The sequence below is a fragment of the Chlorocebus sabaeus genome, chromosome 20, assembly GCF_047675955.1.
Source record: "Chlorocebus sabaeus isolate Y175 chromosome 20, mChlSab1.0.hap1, whole genome shotgun sequence".
Classification (NCBI taxonomy): domain Eukaryota; kingdom Metazoa; phylum Chordata; class Mammalia; order Primates; family Cercopithecidae; genus Chlorocebus; species Chlorocebus sabaeus.
Window position 1 is genome coordinate 84,527,287 of NC_132923.1, and position 19,966 is coordinate 84,547,252.

Sequence of the window (19,966 nt, forward strand, 5' to 3'; positions counted from 1 at the left end):
GTCATAGAGTTAGTATAAAGATACATATATGCTTAGAATAGTGCCTGATACATACTAAATATTTATTTATTATTAGTTAATACAATGGTAAAAATAATCTCATTGTAAGAACATGAGGCCTGGTGTGGTGGTACGATCCGAGCACTTTGGGAGGCTGAGGTGAGCAGATCACTTGAGCCCAGGAGTTCAAGACCAGCCTGGGCAACATGGGGAAATCCCATCTCTACGAACTGAAAATTTGGCCAGACATGAAGGTGCGTGCCTGTAGTCCCAGCTACTCAGGAGGCTGAGGTGGGAGTATTACCTGAGCCTGGGATGCAGAGGTTGCAGTGAGCCGAGATCACACCACACTGCACTCCAGTTGGGCAACAGAGCAAGAGCAAGACTCTGTCTCAAAAAATTCATATATATGTAAGCCAGGTGACCTTAACCAACAAGGATCTTTAATGGCCTTGACAAAATAGATTAGAAATTTTATATGCTTATTTATTAAAATTTCCATGCTGTCAGAAGTACTATCTTCTAGCTTTCTAAGCTTAAAATCTATCCTTAGTTCCTCCCTCTCTCCTCATTTTCCATATAGCCACCAAACTCAGTTTTCCAAAATCCTGCTTTCATTAAGTCACTTTTCCTGCTTAAGAATCTATAAAAGCTCTTTACAAATTATCATATTAAAATCTAAATTCATCTGAGTGGATTTTGAAGCCAGCAGTCTTAGTACAACCTCACATCCCACAAAGCCATCAGTCTGCTTTAACCCCCTCTTTGCTAGGCAGTTTGTTGTCTCCCATTTCCCTACGAGATATGCTCCTTCCCTTCCTTTGTGTAGGCAGGTATCTATCCCCCTTTTCACTTAAGGTCTTTTCTGCCCCCTGTTTTTTTTTTTTTTTTTTTTTTTTTTGAGACAGGGTCTCACTCTGTCACCAAAGCTGGAGTGCAGTAGAGAAATCTCAGCTCACTGCAGTCTCGACTTCCTGGGCTCAGGTGATCCTCCCACCTTAGCCTCCCAAGTAGCTGGGACTACAGGGCACACGCTACCATGCCTGGCTAATTTTTTGTATTTTTGTAGAAATGGGGTCTTGCCATGTCGCCCAGGCTGATCTTGAAATCCTAGGCTCAAGCAATCTGCCCACCTTGGCCTCCCAAAGTACTGGGATTACGAGCGTAAGCCACCATGCCCCGTCTGCCCTTTTCTTTCTAGTGCCTAGGTATCATTCATTATCAATTTCAAATCTTTCATTCATCTAGTTATTTGGTGAACATTTATGAATATCTCCTACATGCAATGTGTTGCTCTGTTAAGGATTCAGGGTCAATAAGAAATTAAGAGACATTCATGTCTATTCTGTTCATCTTCTAGAGATCTGCTTTCTCTGTACCTTTAGTATACTTCCAATAAATTTCACCACTTGTTTTCATATTGTTTTATCTATATTAGTTCTGTTTCATGTCTTCATCCAACAGATATTTCTTGCTCACCCACTCCGTACTAGGGTGTTTGCTAATGATACCTGTGGTATATAAGATAGACATAGTCCCTCATGAAACTCACAATATAGTAGAGAAAACAGACACACAACAAGGAATTACAAAGGTACTGATTATTACAAATAGTATGCATAGAATTCTAGGAATGCATATAATAGAGAGAGTTACCCCAGTTGGGAGCTAAAGTATATTTGAAAAAATGTCATTTATGGTGACACCTGAATAATGAGTGGGGGTTAGGCAGGTGAAGAGTAGGGGAAGTATGAATCAATAAGGAACCAGCTCTGCAAAAGCCATGAAGCAAAAGAGCACACAATATGGGCAATAATAAGAAAGACTATGAGTATAAATGGAAAAAAATGAATGAGAGGAAAAGAAGAATATTGTGATTAAATAAAATGTACAAGAAAATTATGGCCAGGTGTAGTGATGCCTGTAATTCCAGCACTTAGGGAAGCCAAGATGGGAGTATCACTTGAGCCCAGGAGTTCAGGATCAGCCTAGACAACATGGAGAAACCCTCTCTCTACAAAACAAAAAAATACAAAAATTAGCTGGGTGTGGTGGTATGTGCCTGTAGTCCCAGCTACTTAGGAAGCTGAAGTGGGAGGAGCATTTGAGCCCAGGAGGTTGAGACGGCAGTGATCCATGATTGTGCCACTGGGTGACACAAACTTAGCCTGGGTGACACAGGGAGACCCTGTTTCCAAAAAGAAAAGAAAAAAGAAATTACTTTTTCAACTATGAAATGGAATGATTAGACACAACACAATTTAACTGTATGGGATTGTGGGAGATAAAATTATGTTGAGTTAAAATAAAAATTTAATTAGAAAGAAAATTCAGTTTGCTAAATCAGGTAAGAAAAAGACCTGATACATAATCCATAAAACAAAATCTAATAAATGACAAGAAATACAGTTACTCTTTTAGAACAAAGGATTCTGAACCTGCACACCATAAATGGAGGCAGCAGAGTTCAGATAAAAACAGGTTATATGAATAGGAGCTGTTGTGAATGTGTCCAGTCAGTACTGAAATAACTATGGGGGCTGCACGTAGTGGCTCATGCCTATAATTCTAGCACTTTGGGAGGCCAAGGTGGGTAGATCACCTGCAGTTAGGAGTCTGAGACCAGTCTGGCCAACAGGATGAAATCTCATCTCTATTAAAAATACAAATATTAGCTGGGTGTGGTGGTGTGTGCCTGTAGTCTCAGCTACTCAGGAGTCTGAGGTGGGAGAATTGCTTGAACCCTGGAGGCATAGGTTGCAGTGAGCCAAGACTGTGCCACTGCACTCCAGCCTGGTTGACAGAGCAGGATTCTGTCTCAAAAAAAAAAAATAATAAAAAAAAAAAATAAAATAAATAAATAACTATGAGGGTCTCATAGCTTTTACAGATATACTTGTACAAACAAATAAAATCTCTAAACACACAGCGCTACCTCACAAACATCAAGGATAGCAATATATGTTATTTGCTTGGGAATGACATCTGATCATCTAACTGTTACAGGATCCTTGGAGTGTTGCTTTTCTGGCTGGAAAGCTCTGTGGCCAGTGGTGCCTTTGCCCAAGTTTTGCTCAGGCCTGCTGTGCTTGTTCTGGCCACTCAGCCTGGCAGGCTGTGCTAGGCTTACACTACCAGCCTGGATCCCATGTCTGCCAAGGATGAGCCAGGCATGGAGCAGCAAGGGGTGTGTGAGAAAGCAAGTGTGGGTTCCAGCCACTGCACAGTCAGGCATGCTGGCTGCTGCAGTGAGCCAGGTAGCTCCAGGTGCCGGCACAGGCCCTGGCTCTCTGCCAGGCCATGGCTGGACCAGGTGCACCGCAAGCAGCTTCCACAGCTGCCACCAGGGAACGTGGTGGCATTCGGGAGCTTGGAGACTTCAGTAATCACAGGGCCCCAAAGAGGGAGTCACAGCCCTGCCTCAGGGAGCTCCCAAGTTTGGACTCCCCAAGGGGCTGCAGCTCTTCTCTCCTTCTCTTCACTTGCAATGTGGCAAGCAAGGGGCATGTTTTAGCCTTGTTTGTCACAGCTCTTTCAGCCCTGCCATTCAGCAGGTCCCGAGTTCTTGTCCTGCATCCAGGAAGAATGAGGTATGCAGACAAGTGGAGGGTGAGCAAAGTGAAGGGGAGCTTTATGAGTGACATAATAGCTCAGAGGACGCCCTGGAGTGGGTGGCTCCTCTCTACAGGCAGGTCGTCACATCGAGTATTCGGCTCTCAGCAGAGAGGTGGCCCTGGAGTGAACAGTTCCCTCTCCACAGCTGGTCATCTCAACGTCTGCAGGTCTCAGCAGAGAGGAGACCCTGGAGTGGGTAGCTCCTCTCTGCAGTTGGTCATCCTGGCGTCTACTCAGCTCTGGCTGACCCCGGGGCTTTTATAGGCTTCGGATGAGGGGAAGCGTGTGCCGACCGGTCCATGGGTGGCCACGGGCAGGCCGAGAAAAGGCACCACAAGTTCCTGCTACTGTCCATGGGACTGGTGGCCTGGCCCCCTAGCCTTCAGGCCCTTCCTGGGCCTTCACTGGGGACCTGCCCCCTTCTGTTCAGGAACGTGTTTGCCTCCTGCTATTCATGGTACCCAAGCTGTAGGTTCCATGGGGTATCTGCAGGCTATCATCGAGCTGCACACATCCCCCCATCAGCTTCCCTCCTATGCTCGTCAGTGCCCAAGATCTAGAGGGGGTCAAGGTGGCAGGGCACTGGTGTGTCAGCACTGCCCCAACTTTGCTCTGAGATTGGAGTGGGTGCTGACAGTAGGGAAAAGCCAGACAGTAGGAGTAGGCATTTCTAGGCCTGTGAGGCAGGGGGGCCTTCCCAGGCACCCAAGAGTGCAAGGATGCCTGGGTCCGTAGCCACAACTTGGGTAGCTACAGCTGCACCTGGAAGGATGGGGCTCCTGCCTGCTCCATGGAGCAGAAGACCCACGTCTGCAGCCATAACTTGGGAGGCTGCACCTCGGGAGGTCCCACCCCACCAACTCGGAAGGGGTGGGGCTCCCACTTGTCCCTGGCTCCTACAGGCTCCACGAAGTATGCAGCCCTGGCAGCAACTCCCTGCTGCAGCCAGCATGATGGCAGCAGCCACTCCAGACAGGCCACTGATGCCATCATTTCACTGGACAGCAAACTCTCAGAAAGCAGGCATAATGTTCTCTTTTTTTTTTTTTTTTTTTTTTTTGGAGACAGAGTTTTGCACTTGTCACCTAGGCTGGAGTCCAATGGTGAGATCTCAGCTCACTGCAACCTCTGCCTCCTGTGTTCAAGCAATTCTCCTGTCTCAGCCTCCCAAGTAGCTGGGATTACAGGCGCCTAGCTAATTTTTGTACTTTTAGTAGACATGGGGTTTCACCATGTTGGCCAGGCTGGTCTCAAACTCCTGACCTCAGGTGATCCACCCGCTGTGGCCTCCCAAAGTGCTGGGATTACAGGCGTGAGCCACCACGCTTGGCCAGAAGGCCTAATGTTTTTACTCTCATCTTTATATTTCAAATCACAGAATATATTTAATAAATGTTTGTGAAATAGATAATAATATTTCAAATTTGAGAAATAAAATAGGTTTTCAAAGCACAATCTCTTTTAAAACTCTTTAGGCCACGAAAGATTGCACTACTACACGCCAGCCGGGGCAATAGGGCAAGATCTGTGAACTACAAATAGTTCACTTCAAAGATTTGACTCTACCTAGTCTTATCTATTACTCCTTGATATTCCAACGCAGGATTATCTAAATGCTGAAGACTGCTAGTTGTATCCCAGAAAAAAGTAAGCACAGCTACTATTTTCTAATATCCTTAAAAAAAAAGTCACATGGAAAGTCATGGGTAAAAGCTTTCTTCACAGAGGTCGTTCTCATAATAATGCTGAGAACTGAGCTCACAAATCCAATAAAACACTTGTGGGATTCTACGTGCATACCAAGTACATAATGTATATTCAATGCATAAATGATTTAGTGACTAAATGAAGAAAAAAGGAAAGGAAAAAGGAAAAAATAAAAAACAAAAAAGAAAAGGAAGGAAAAATTATTTTATACAAAGAAATCTGGCTGGGTGCAGTGGCTCATGCCTGTAATCCCAGCACTTTGGGAGGCTGAGGCGGGTGGATCACCTGGGATCAGGAGTTCGAGACCAGTCTGGCTAACATGGTGAAACCTTGTCTCTACTAAAAATACAAAAATTAGCCAGGCATGGTGGCAGGTGCCTATAATCCCACCTACTTGGGAGGCTGAGGCAGGAGAATCGCTTGAACCTGGGAGGTGGAGGTTGCGGTGAGCCGAGACCGTGCCACTGCACTCCAACCTGGGTGACAGGGTGAGACTGTGTCTCCAAAAAAAAAAGTGAGAAATCTAAGAAAGAAGTGGAATTATCACCCACTGTAATAAACAAATTTTAATCATTATTATACCAAACTAAGTTTAAAAATAAAATCTCTTTAAAAGCCCAATAATTATCATTAGACATTTTACAACTGATTTTAAAAAATATTTAAATTCAAGAAAGACTTCACGTGCAAATAGGCAAAGAATATTTATATAATTCTGTTAATTGTGTATAGTATGCACAATTTCACTTTAGTTACAAAATATTGCTTAATTCAAAATGAATCATTTCCTTTTGGAACCTTATTTAAAGCCATTTTGGGACTTACACTAAGCTGTGTTTAAATATTAACAACACTTAAAAATAATAAATATTGACCAGGCGCAGTGGCTCACGCCTATAATCCCAACACTCTGGAAGGCTGAACGGGGTGGATCACTTGAGGTCAGGAGTTCAAGTCTGGCCTGGCGAACATGGTGAAACCCCATTTGTACTAAAAATACAAAAACTCAGCCGGCCGTGGTGGTGGGCACCTGTAATCTCAGCTACTCGGGAGGCTGAGTGAGGCAGGAGAATCGCTTGAACCCAGGAGGCGGAGGTTGCAGTAAGCCGAGATCGCACCATTGCACCCCAGCCTGGGCGACAGAGCAAGACTCCATCTCAATAAATAAATAAGTATTTATAGTAGGAGGGGGGACATTTTTTAAATCTCACCACTAATATTATAGATACGAGGCTAATTTCATGACCTAAATGCAAATCTAACACTAATTATCATAACATCAAAAGGTAAAATGACACATCCAATGAACAACTAGGTCACAAATTTGACATCTTGTCTTTCTGTAATGAAATTCCCCATAAATGAACTAAGCCATACAATATGAACTGATTTCACTGTTAATTAATTATAAATAGGCCAGGCGCGGTGGCTCAAGCCTGTAATCTCAGCACTTTGGGAGGCCGAGACGGGCGGATCATGAGGTCAGGAGATCGAGACCATCCTGGCTAACACGGTGAAACCCGTCTCTACTAAAAAATACAAAAAAACTAGCCGGGCGAGGTGGCGGGTGCCTGTAGTCCCAGCTACTCGGGAGGCTGAGGCAGGAGAATGGCGTGAACCCGGGAGGCGGAGCTTGCAGTGAGCCGAGATCCGGCCACTGTACTCCAGCCTGGGTGGCAGAGCGAGACTCCGTCTCAAAAAAAAAAAAAAAAAAAAAATTATAAATAAAACTTATACATAATCATGTTTTTTTCACCTTCACTCATGTTTTCAACTATGAAAAATACACCTTTATGGTAAATCTTACCTCATTGTATCTGTTGCTGGGAATTTTGATGCTGGTTTTCCGAACTTCCATATCAACCACCAAACCTTGAACTACTGGCAAGGTATACTGGTAATTTCTGAAGTCCTGCACCAAAGCAGATTGAAGCAGAATAAAATAATTCATCAATAGTAGGGTTTAATTTATAGTAATAAAATTAACACAAATGGAAAAAATGTCAATATTGAAAGATCCTATTTATTTAAATAATAAGGAAATGTATAATGGAAGCCCCACTTTATGTATTTTAGCTCTTCAGTTAGTCTTTAAACTCTTATAAGTACACCAAACATTATCATATACCTCTTATACCAACATTAAAAAGTATTTTTGGGCCGGGCGGAGTGGCTCACACCTGTAATCCCAGCACTTTGGGAGGCTGAGGCGGGTGGATCACGAGGTCAGGAGATCAAGACCCTCCTGGCTAATACGGCAAAACCCCATCTCTACTAAAAATACAAAAAAATTAGCCAGGCATGGTGGCGGGTGCCTGTGGTCCCAGCTACTCGGGAGGCAGGAGAATGGCGTGAACCCGGGAGGCAGAGCTTGCAGTGAGGGGAGACCATGCCACTGCACTCCAGCCTGGGCGACAGAGTGAGACTCCGTTTCAAAAAAAAAAAAAAATTTTTTTTGAATGTTTACCCTGCTTTACCAGCACTTAACATTTTCAATATTTATTTGTTAACTATCTGTCTCCTCCCTCTAAGGTGAAGATCCAAGTGAGTATAAATTCTCAGTTGTTTTGTTCTTGCTATATCTTTAATGCCTGGAACATCTTAGGCACTCAATTGAATATCTATAAAGAAACACATACACACTAACACACCATCTATCTGGTATTGGTGAAACAAAATGAGCAAGAGTGTTGGAGTCAAGGTCAAAGTAATAGCAAATGGCTAGATTTTATAGGTTCTTATAGGTCACCACGAGGACTTTTGCCTTTAGGCTTCTGACCTGTTTTAACAGATCTGACTTCTCTGTAATGAATAGGCGGTAAGGGAGGAAGAATAGAAGAAAAGTTCAGATAAATACAATAAAAACAATCCAATAAAAACAATCCAAGTAGGAGATAGTGAGAGCTTAGTTTTTTGGTTTTTTCTTGGGTTTTTTTTTTTTTTTTTTTTTGATATGGAGTCTCACTCTGTTGCCCAAGCTGGAGTGCAGTGGCGCAATCTTGGCTCAGTACAACTTCCGCCTCCAGGGTTCAAGCAATTCTCATGCCTCAGTCTCTCAAGTAGCTGGGATTACAGATGTGTGCCACCATGCCCGGCTAATTTTTGTACTTTTAGTACAGACAAGGTTTCACCATGTTGGCCAGACTGGTCTTGAACTCCAACCTCAGGTGATCCAACCGCCATAGCCTCTCAAAGTGCTAGGATTACAGGCGTCAGCCATCGCACCTGGCCAGGATGTTAACAGTTTAAGAAGAGATGAGAAGTTGTCAGTTTCTAGATAGATAGATTAGACAGATAGAGATGAGAGAGAGAGAGAGAGAGAGAGAGAGAGAGAGAGAGAGAGAGAGAGAGAGAGAATTTATTTATTTATTTATTTATTTTTATTTTATTCTTTTTCCTAAGACAGAGTCTCGCTCTGTTACCCACACTGGAGTGCAGTGGCGCAATCTTGGCTCACTGCATCCTCTGCCTCCCGGGTTCAAGCAATTATCCTGCCTCAGCCTCCCGAGTAGCTGGAATTACAGGCATGCACCACCAGGCCCAGATAATTTTTGTATTTTTAGTAGCGATGGGGGTTTCGCCATGTTGGCCAGGCTGGTCTCAAACTGCTGACCTCAGGTGATCTGCCCACCTTGGCCTCCCAAAGTGCTGGGATTACAGGTGTGAGCCACTGTGCCCAGCCTGTTTCTAGACATATTTTAAAGGAAAATCTGACAATATTTGCCACCGTGGATGTGGAATGTGAACAAATGATAAAGATGATTCTAAATTTTATAGCCAGGGCTACTAGAAGACTGGAACTACCATTTACTGAAATGTAGAATATGATGTGAGATGGAAAGTATTTCTAAGTAACTTGACTTCATTACTTGCAAAAAAAAAAAAAAAAAAAAAAGCTCAAGAATATTGATATCCAGCACCCAACTGGTAAAATCACAATGTCTGGCAACCAATAAAAAAATACCAAACATGCAAAGAAGCAGGAAAATACAACTCAAAATAAGGTAAAAAAAATCAATCCATGGAAACTGAGCCAGAACTTATACAAGATGTTAGAATTACCAAAGGCATTACAATAGTTATTATATTGTATTCTACATGTACAAGATGCTAAGCAGAGACATAAAAGATCTTAAAAGACCCAATCTTAGCAGTATAACTTCTAGAGATGAAAATTACAGTATTTGAGATTGTTTAAAAGATTGATGGAACTAACAGCAGCTTAAACACTCCAAAATAAAAGATTAGTGAAATTGAGAGCACAGCAATAAAACCCATCCTAAATGAAAACAGAGAGAAAAAAGACTGAAAAAGAAACAAAAAGAACATTACTAAGCCATGAAACAATTTCAAGCAGCCTGATATATATGTAATTGGAGTAATCTCCTTCAGGGAGAGAAAGGGATGAACAGAAAAAATATCACATGAAAACTATAAACCCATAGATTCAAAAAGCTCAATGAACCCCAAGTACAGGAAACATGAAAACTACACTATAGCACATTATAATCAATTTGCTTCAAACCTGTGATTTTAAAAAGCTTTTAAAACTACCCAGAGAAGGTCAGGCACAGTGGCTCATGCATGTAATCCCAATACTTTGGGAGGCTGAGGTGGAAGGATGGCTTGAGCCCAGGAGTTGGAGACCAGCCTGGGAAACATAGTGAGACCCTGTCTGTATAAAAAATAAACAAAATTAGCTGGGCATAGTGGCATGCACCTGTAGTCCCAGCAACTTGGTAGGCCAAAGGTTGGGGGGATCACTTGAGCCCTGCATGTCAAGGGTGCAGTGAGCCATGATTGTGCCACCGCACTCCAGCCTGGGCAACAGAGTGAGACCCTATTTCCAAAAAAAGAAAGAAAAAGAAAAACAACAGCAAGAAAAGAAAAAATTGTTATGTAGAAAGGAACAAAGATGAGACGGAAAACAATGCAAACCAGAAGACAGTGGAGCAATATCTTAAAAATACTCAAAGAAGAAAAATCAGGCTGAGCGCGGTGGCTCACACCTGTAATCCCAGCACTTTGATAGGCCAAGGCAGGAGGATCCCTTGAGGTCAGGAGTTCAAGACCAGCCTGGGCAACATAGTGAAATGCTGTCTCTACTAAAAATACAAACATTAGCTGGGCATGGTGGTGCATGCCTGTAATCCCAGCTACTTGGGAGGCTGATGTGGGAGCATTGCTTGAGCCCAGGAGGTGGAAGTTGCAGTGAGCCAAGATTGTGCCACTGCACTACAACCTGAGTGCAAGAGTGAGACTCTGTCTCAAAAAAAAAAAAAAAAAAAAAACCCCAAAAAACAAAAACCAAAACTCAACCTAGACGTCTCCATCCACCAAAAGTATCTTCCAAATATGAAGATCAACTAAAGATGTTGTTAGAAATACAAAAGTTAAAATAATTCATCAGCAGCAAACCTACACTGTAAGAAAAATTATAGGCGATCATTTTGGCAGAAGGAAAATGACACCAGATGAAAATATAGAGTTATACAAAGGAACAAAAAACACTGAAATGAAAACTAGATGGGTAAATCTACAAGATTTTTTTCTTTTTTTGAAACAGAGTCTCACTCTGTTGCCCAGGCTGGCGTGCAGTAGCACAATCTTGGCTCACTGCAACCTCTGCCTCCTGGGTTCAAGCAATTCTCCTGTCCCAGCCTCCTGAGTAGCTGGCATTACAGGCACGTGCCACCACGCCCGGCTAATTTTTATATTTTTAGTAGAGACGGGGTTTCACCATATCAGCCAGGCTGGTCTCGAACTCCTGACCTTGTGATCTGCCTGCCTTGGCCTCCCAAAGTGCTGGGATTACAGGCATGAGCCACTGCGCCCAGCCAAGATTTTTTTTTCTTATTATTCTCTCTAAAAGACAGTGACATCAGCAAGATGGTTGACTGGAGTTGCCTAGCTCTTGCTCCCATCTACTCAACAAAAGGGACCAAAACAACTAATAAACAAACTATATTTCAACTGGAGTGGCTGTGGAAGTATGCTGGAGGCACCAGGAGGAATGCTGAAATTCCTGTGGAACACCAGATGCCCGGGATAGCACCACAGAGACAGGAGCAAAGCCTTCTGCCTCTGCCACACTGCCTCCCTGCAAGGAGTGGCCTGGAGTCAGGAAGGACCACTTCTAATGGGGAAAGGGTAAGCTGGGGACCCATGATCCCCATGACCATTGCAGCTGCCTGCATTCCTTGCTACAAGAGAGTCCCTCAGTCCTCACAAACCCTGAATCCAGTTTGTAGCTGCCTGCAGTTCACCGGACTATACTGCTCCAGAGTTGGAGCCCATGTCATACACCTCCCAACCCCCATTCCCAGTCACAGCATGGTGCCATCTTGAAACTAGACCCTCTGCTAGAGTTCATCCTGCCTGGGGGCCAATTGCCACTGCATCTCTCCATCTCTGAAGCCCCACTGTCAGTCCATCACACACACAGGTAGCTGTATCACCACCATCTAGCTGCTGAGAGCCTAGGCCCAACAGAATGAGGGAGCCCTGGCACTGAACTCATATGGCACCTCCCTGCCCCAGGGAACAGGCAGACCTGTACAGTGGAGAAACCAACACACAGCTGGCTGGCCTGCTGTGCCCAGCTGGACAAGCAGCCTAGCACAATAAAGGCCATATGTGACAAACCCACAATTAACATCATACTGAATGGGAACAGTGGAAATCTTTTCCTCAAAGATCAGGAACAAGATACAGATGCCCATTTTAATCACTTCTATTCAACATAGTCCTAGCCAGAGCAATTAGGCAAGAGAAAGAAATAAAAGGCATCCAAATTGGAAAGGAGACAGTAAAATTGTGCTTCTTTGCAAATGACATGACCTTATACATAGAAAACCCTCAAGATGCCACCAAAAACCTGGTAGAGCTAATAAACAAATTCAGTAAAGTTGTAGGATACAAAATCAACACGTAAAATTAGTAGTGTTTCCATATGCTAATAAAAAATAAAGAAAACAATTCCATTTACAGTAGCTATAAAAAAAAATAAGATACCTAGGAACACAGTTAAGAGGTAAAAGATCTTTACAAGGAAACCTATAAAACACTAACAGGCCGGGCGCGGTGGCTCAGGCCTGTAATCCCAGCACTTTGGGAGGCCAAGACCGGCGGATCACGAGGTCAGGAGATCAAGACCATCCTGGCTAACACGGTGAAACCCCATCTCTACTAAAAAATACAAAAAAAAACAAAACAAAACAAAAAAAAAACTAGCCGGGCGAGGTGGTGGGCGCCTGTAGTCCCAGCTACTTGGGAGGCTGAGGCAGGAGAATGGCATAAACCTGGGAGGCGGAGCTTGCAATGAGCTGAGATCGGGCCACTGCACTCCAGCCTGGGCGACAGAGTGAGACTCCGTCTCAAAAAAAAAAAAAAAAAAAAAACACTAACAAAGGAAGTTGAAGAGAATACAACTAAATGGAAAGAGATTCCATGTTCATGGATTGGAAGAATTAATACTGTGAAAATGGCCATACTACCCAAAGCAATCTACAGATTTATTGCAATCTCTATCAAAATGCCAATGACATTCTTCACAGAAACAGAAAAAAAAAAACCTTAAAATTCTTATAAAACCACAAAACGCCTCAAATGGCCAAAGCAGTCCTGAGCAAAAAGAACAAAGCTAGAGATATCACACTACCTGACCAAATATACTACAAAACTATGGTAACCAAAACAGCATAGTAGTGGCCAAAACAAATACATACACCAACTGTACAGAATAGAAGGCCCATAAACGACTTTGCACACCTACAGTCAACTGATTTTCGACAAAGGTGCCAAGAACACACACTGCAGAAAGGACTCTCTCCAATAAATAGTACTTGGAAAAGTGGATATATCCACATGCAGAAGAATGAAACTAGATCCCCTTCTCTCCCCATATACAAAAATTAACTAAAAATGGATTAAAGTCTTAAATATAAAACCCAAAACTATGAAACAATTAGAAGAAAACAGGGCAAATGCTTCACAATATTGGGCTAGGCAAGGAACTTTTAGATAAGATCCCAAAAGCACAGGCAATAAAAGCAAAAATAAACAAATGGAATTACATCAAACTAAAAATATTTTGCATAGAAAAGGAAACTATTAACAGAGTGAATACACAACCTACAGAACTGGGAGAAAATATCTGCAAACTATACATCTGTAAAGGAGTTAATATTCAGAATATATAACAAACTTAACAGCAAAAAGACAACCCAATTAAAAGATAGGCAAAAGGCACTTCGGGAGGCTGAGGTGGGTGGATCACTCAAGGCCATGAGTTTGAGACCAGCCTGGCCAACATGCGTCTCTACTAAAAATACAAAAATTAGCTGCGCATGGTGTTTTGTGCCTGTAATTCCAGCTACTGGGGAGGCTGAGGCACAAGAATTGCTTGAAGCCAGGAGGTGGAGGTTGCAGTGAGCCGAGACTGCGCCACTGCACTCCAGCCCAGGCGACAGTGCGAGACTCCATCCCCCATCGCCAAAAAAAAAAAATTTAAAAAGATAACTGGAACTATAGCTTTTAAGCCTGACAGATGAGGAAATCACCAAACCTACTCCTCAAAAAGCAACCAAAAAGCTGTATAAGTGGTTTAAAAAGAACCATTTCAGTGCTCTGGAATTAGATCAAAGGCATACAACATTACGAAGCTTTTTGGCTGGGCATGGTGGCTCATGCCTGTAATCCCAGCACTTTGGGAGGTTGAGGTGGGCGGATCACCTGAGGTCAGGAGTTTGAGAGCAGCCTGGCCAACATGGTAAAACCCTGTCTCTATGAAAAAATAGAAAAAATTAGCCAGGCGTGGTGGCAGGCACCTGTAATCCCAGCTGCTCTGAGGGCTGAGGCAGGAAAATCTCTTGAACCTGGGAGGTGGAGGTTGCAGTGAGCCGAGATTGCGCCACTGCACTCCAACCTGTACAACAGAGAGACTTCGTCTCAAAAAAAAAAAAAAAAAGTGTTTTTTTCATGAAAACTACTGAACTCTGAATTGAGTCTGTGACCTTCTTGCCTGGGGCTGCCCCCTAGCCCCATTAGGTAGTTAGGTAGTTCAACTAGGGCAAGGTAGTTTGTAAAAACAATGAGCTTTGCAGCCAGGAGCAGTGGCTCACGCCTGTAATACCAGCACTTTGGGAGGCTGAGGCGGGTGAATCATTGAGGCCAGGAGTTTGAGATCATTCTGGCCAACATGGCAAAATGCTCTCTCTATAAAATATACAAAAATTTGCTGGGTGTGGTAGTGTGCTCCCATAGTCCCAGCTACTCGGGAGGCTGAGGCATGAGAATTGCTGGGAGGTGGAGGTTGCAATGAGCTGAGATCGCGCCACTGCATTCCAACTTGGGCGACAGAGTGAGACTCTGTGTCAAATAAAATAAAACAAAAAAATGAGCTTTGTTACTTGAAGGAGTTTACTTGCTATGGAACATTGTCAAAGTGGTAATCTCAGTGGTTACTAAAAAGGGAGGCTCAGTAGATTGATTAGCTTGAGTTCACTAAACCTGTTTGGGGTAAGTTCTGGGAGATGTGACAACCATAGGTAGCTTCATAAACTGTTTATTTAATATCCAGATATCCAGGATTGATCCTAGTCTGTGCATATATGCAGTGGAGAATTTAGTGGACTCAAGCCAACCAATGTTCTTGGCCAACAGAATCAGAACCTGTGCATGTGTGTAGGAGACATGAGAGAACCCAGAAGAAAGGAAAACAATGAAGTTTAAATTCCAGTCCATATACAGATCCATCAGCAGAGAGCAGTAGCCTTACTGGCTTGGGGTATCTGGGTACAATCTCTGACCAATCTCTGCTTGGATAATAACCTATATAGACACAAGAGAAACTCATAGAATGCCAGTCTTAAAATAAAAACAGACAGAATGCTAGGTGTTTTATTTATATATTACTTCTAATCCTCACAATAATTCTGCAAGGTTAGACAGTAAGTGTATAATCAGGCACTGGAATCCTGTACCATTTCACTTCATGTTTGCAAAAGAGTATATATATGTGTGTGTGTGTATATATACGTATATATTTATATATATGTATATATGTGTGTGTGTGTATATATATGTGTATATATATACTGTTCTTTATCTTCAGCATAAATCTTTACCTGCCTGAAGCAGCTTGGGCACAGCTACCAAGAAAATAATAAACTTGCTTTCTTCTTTCTCCCATATAAACTCCAGTAAGGACAAAGGAAAAACAATTCCCGACTTACTGCAAGAAGATTCATGATGGTATGCCCCGTCTCTCCAAACAATGGCTTCCGAAATCTGACACTGAATAGTGGGCATGGATAAACTATGGAAATGAGAAACGATCAAACTTAAGTTTGGCAACATAAAACTTTGGTAAAAGAGATTTCATGACTAACACAATTTTCAAAATATAATTGTAATGGCTCATTAGAACATATCAAATTTTGGGCTCAAAAACTATTTGGCATGAAAGCAGACAAATCCTAAGCCATATTAAGTCTTCTGATAACCAGAATAAGCCTTTTGACGTAAATATTTCAAAAATGGCACACAATAGCCAGGCAGAGTGGCTCATGCTTGTAATCCCAACACTTTGGGAGGCTGAGGCAGAAGGATCACCTGAGCCTAGGAGTTTGAGACCAGCCTGTGCAACCTAGGGAGACCCTGTCTCTACAAAAAACAAACAAAAAAATTAGCTGAGTGTGGTAGCATGCACCTGCAGTCCCACCTACTTGGGAGGCTGAGAGGTAGAAGGATGGCTTGAGCCCAGGAGGTCAAGCCTACAGTGAGCCATGACTGTGCCACTGCACTCCAGCTTTGGTGACAGAATGAGACCCTGTCTCCCCTCCAAAAAAAACCCCACAAGGTTAGGGAGCAATCTTCTTCAAACTGAATTGATACAATCCAGGAAAAAAATATCTCCTGATTCCTCTGTGGTCAGTAAGTTTAAGAGTTCACTTTTTTTTTTCCCAACACATTTAAGAGTTCACTCTTTTTTTTTTTTTTTTTTTTGAGACAGAGTCTCACTCTATCGCCCAGGCTGGAGGGCTGGAGTGCAGTGGTATGACCTCCTGCCATAAGAGGGTTCAAGTGATTCTCCTGCCTTGGCCTCCCCAGTAGTTGGAATTACAGGCATGTGCCACCAGGCCCAGCTAATTTTTTTTGTATTTTCAGTAGAGATGGTATTCACCATGTTGGCCAGGCTGGTCTCAAACTCTTGACCTCAAATGATCTGCCTGCCTCAGCTGCCTTTCAAAAGTTCTGGAATTAGAGGCATGAGCCACCGCACTCAGCCAAGAGTTCATTCTTCTATACTCCTAACCAGGATCCTCCTTAGAAGAGGCAAATCACAGGCTGGCTCATCTCTTGAACTTTATGGTTTGAAACGTCTGTACAAAACAGGAAGATACACATGTTGTTGTTCTGCACACAATCTTTCCCTTTCCCTGATTCATTTAGCTGATTCATATACCACCTTCAGAGTTAACCCAGAGGCACTCTGGTCCAAGAAAACTGAAGGTCCAACTACTCCTTCATTCCTGGTCAAGTTAGAGCCCGTCTTGGAGCTCCCAATGAACTTAACTTTGAGCACAGGTTTTAACACAATATACCGCTATAATCATGTTTTCTGTATGTATTCCTTATAAAAGTTCCCAAGAGCGTACAATCACATCTTAGCTATTTCAGAATTCCCAGGATTCAGGATATATGGGAGGTCTTTATTAAATTCTTACTGAATTAATAAATAATTGGTGAAAGAATGAAATTGACTTGCTGAGAACACAGTTTTATGGTTTATAAAATAATGTTTCATTTATTCTCTCACTGGATCCTGTTAACAATCCAATATAAAATAAAAAGCAAGCATTATTATTTCCAGTTTACAAAAGAAACACAATCAGAGAACTTGAGTGACCTGCCCAAAGTTACGGAGCTTATAAGAGGCAGAGTTGAGAATCTTACTCAAGTGGTCTGATTCCTAGCACAGGGCACTTTTAATTAGATGGAACTATAAAATTTAAAATCAAGCTTGCATTTAACCATTAATGTCTTTTTAAAAATCACATCTTAGTTGCACTGCTAAAGCCATGGGCAAGGAAGCTCTTCTTCTGTAGCATATTCCTTACCGAGAGTGGTTTCCATTTCACTAGCTTCCAGTATGTTAAGTAAAATATAATTGATCATAACTGTTTTCCAACCAAGTGACAAAGAATATGCTCATCATATACAGATACTACAAAAAATAAAGTTATTTAAGTTCAAATTCATTTTTCTAAAGATGATCATGTTTTTTATCAATGAACTATAAAAGCAGTTAAGTTTACAAGGTATACATAATCAACTTCCTCATTCGTTATTTTCAGTGCTTCCCATTACGCCCAATATACGCAGACAATGGCCAAATTTAGTTTAGCTATTTCAAAAGACTATTTCTGCTGAATTATATCACCAAACAGAGGGCTCTGAATATTTCAGGCATTATTTAGTCATCATGCCTTGGTCATGTGGCTTTGAAAAACGTGTTATTATTACTTACGTCGATATTCAGCTCCAAGTCTCAACATCAGACGGATAGGAAATACTTTAGCCCAAGGAGTTTCCCATTTCTGGATAAGAATCCCAAACAAGTAAGGTGGGGTTGGCAGTACTAGGTCTTGCAGTGACTGGTAGGTAGATGTCACATATAAGAATCCCCCATGTTCTTTACTGCCAAGGAAACTTTGACTGAAGAAGGAATGTCCCAAGTTGCTCACCACATTCCCTAAAAACAAAAAAGTTCGTTACTTTGTATCATTAAATTAATCATATTTTTCTTTTCTTGTTTTTTTTTTTTTTTTTTTTTTTTTTTGGGAGATGGAGTCTGGCTGTCGTCCAGGCTGGAATGCAGTGGCACAATCTTGGCTCACTGCAAGCTCCACCTCCTGGGTTCACCCCATTCTCCTGCCTCAGTCTCCCGAGTAGCTGGGACTACAGGCGCCCGCCACCATGCCCGGCTAATTTTTTTGTATTTTTAGTAGAGACGGGGTTTCACCGTGTTAACCAGGATGGTCTCGATCTCCTGACCTCGTGATCCACCCGCCTTAGCCTCCCAAAGTGCTGGGATTACAGGCGTGAGCCACCGTGCCCAGCCAATTAATCATATTTTAAATAAACATTATTATGCAACACTGGGCAATCTTCTTCAATGGACACTATCAAACAGTAATTCCCAATCTTTCACTATGAAAGACTTACATTTAAAAAGCTGATTTTTAAATACATGGCATTTATTAAATGAAAATTTGGTTTCCAATTTTATCAGGGCTTCTAAAGAGCATAAACTAAGTTACATTATCACACTGTTGAAGTTTGTCTAGATAAAAGCCAAAAATATTAATGCCTTCCTTGGTTAAATTGTATAGCTTTATTGTATGAATTGCTTTAGAGGTCTCAAGAATATCGCCTCAAAGGTCATAAAGAAATATTCAAGGCCGGGAGCGGTGGCTCACGCCTGTAATCCCAGCACTTTGGGAGGCTGAGGCGGGTGGATCACAAGGTCAGGAGTTCCAGACCAGCCTGACCAACATGGTAAAACCCCGACTCTACTAAAAATACAAAAATTAGTCGGGTGTGGTGATGTGCACCTGTAATCCCAGCTACTCAGGAGGCTGAGGCAGGAGAATCGCTTGAACCTGGGAAGTGGAGGTTGCAGCGAGCCAAGATTGTGCCACTGCACTCCAGCCTAGGCAACAGAGTGAGACTCTGTCTCAAAAAAAAAAAAAAAGAAAGAAATGTTCAGATTAGGAAGCTGCTGTCACCAAGCTTATAATTCCACTGGGTGAAGAAAGTCAACTCATGAACATAATGAATTATGGTAATAACTACAGTTATAAGACATTAAGGGAAGATGAGGATTTATGAAGATGGTACCACAGACAAGTTGGTTTTGTTTGTTTGTTTTTAGATGGAGTCTTCCTCTGTCACCCAGGCTGGAGTGTAGTGGTGTGATCTTGGCTCAATGCAGCATCTGCCTCCCAGGTTCAAGCAATCCTCTCACCTGAGCCTCCTGAATAGCTACGATTACAAACATGCACCACCATGCTCAGCTAATTTTTTTCGTATTTTTAGTAGAAACAGGGTTTCACCATGTTGGCCAGGCTGGTCTCAAATTCCTGACTTCAAATGATCTATCCACCTTGGTCTCCCAAAGTGCTGGGACTACAGGAGTGAGCTACTGTGCCTGGACAGGATTTATTGTTTATAATTTTTTGAGAGAAATATGAAACATAGCTCTGTAATTTAGGGCTTATTTAAATTCACATTAAGTAGGTTTCTCTCTTTTTTTTTTTTTTTCCTGGAGACAGAGTCTTGCTCTGTCACCTACTCTGGAGTACAGTGGTGCAATCTCAGCTCACTGCAACCTCTGCTTCCCGGGTTCAAACAATTCTCCTGCCTCAGCCTCCCGAGTAGCTGGGACTATAGGCACCCACCACCACGCCCAGCTAATTTTTGTATTTTTAGTAGAGATGGGGATTCACCATATTGGCCAAGCTGGTCTCAAACTCCTGACCTCAAGTAATCCACCCGCCTTGGCCTCCCAAAGTGGTGGGATTACAGGTGTGAGCCACTGTGCCTGGCCAAGCCATTTTATAATTCAAAATACTTTTGT

The 19,966-nt window shown here is 42.5% G+C and overlaps 1 protein-coding gene across 1 annotated transcript in view; it reads right to left on the reverse strand.

Annotated features, from left to right (window-relative positions):
• ZFYVE9 (zinc finger FYVE-type containing 9) overlaps window positions 1-19,966 on the reverse strand; it is a 139,806-nt gene that overhangs the window by 40,141 nt on the left and 79,699 nt on the right. Inside the window, exons 10-12 of the mRNA XM_007978756.3 lie at window positions 17,855-18,079; window positions 15,558-15,640; window positions 7,130-7,234 (exon numbers count right to left, since the gene is read on the reverse strand). Of these exons, the coding sequence (XP_007976947.3) occupies window positions 7,130-7,234; window positions 15,558-15,640; window positions 17,855-18,079 (413 nt within the window). The remainder of the gene's footprint in view (window positions 1-7,129; window positions 7,235-15,557; window positions 15,641-17,854; window positions 18,080-19,966) is intronic.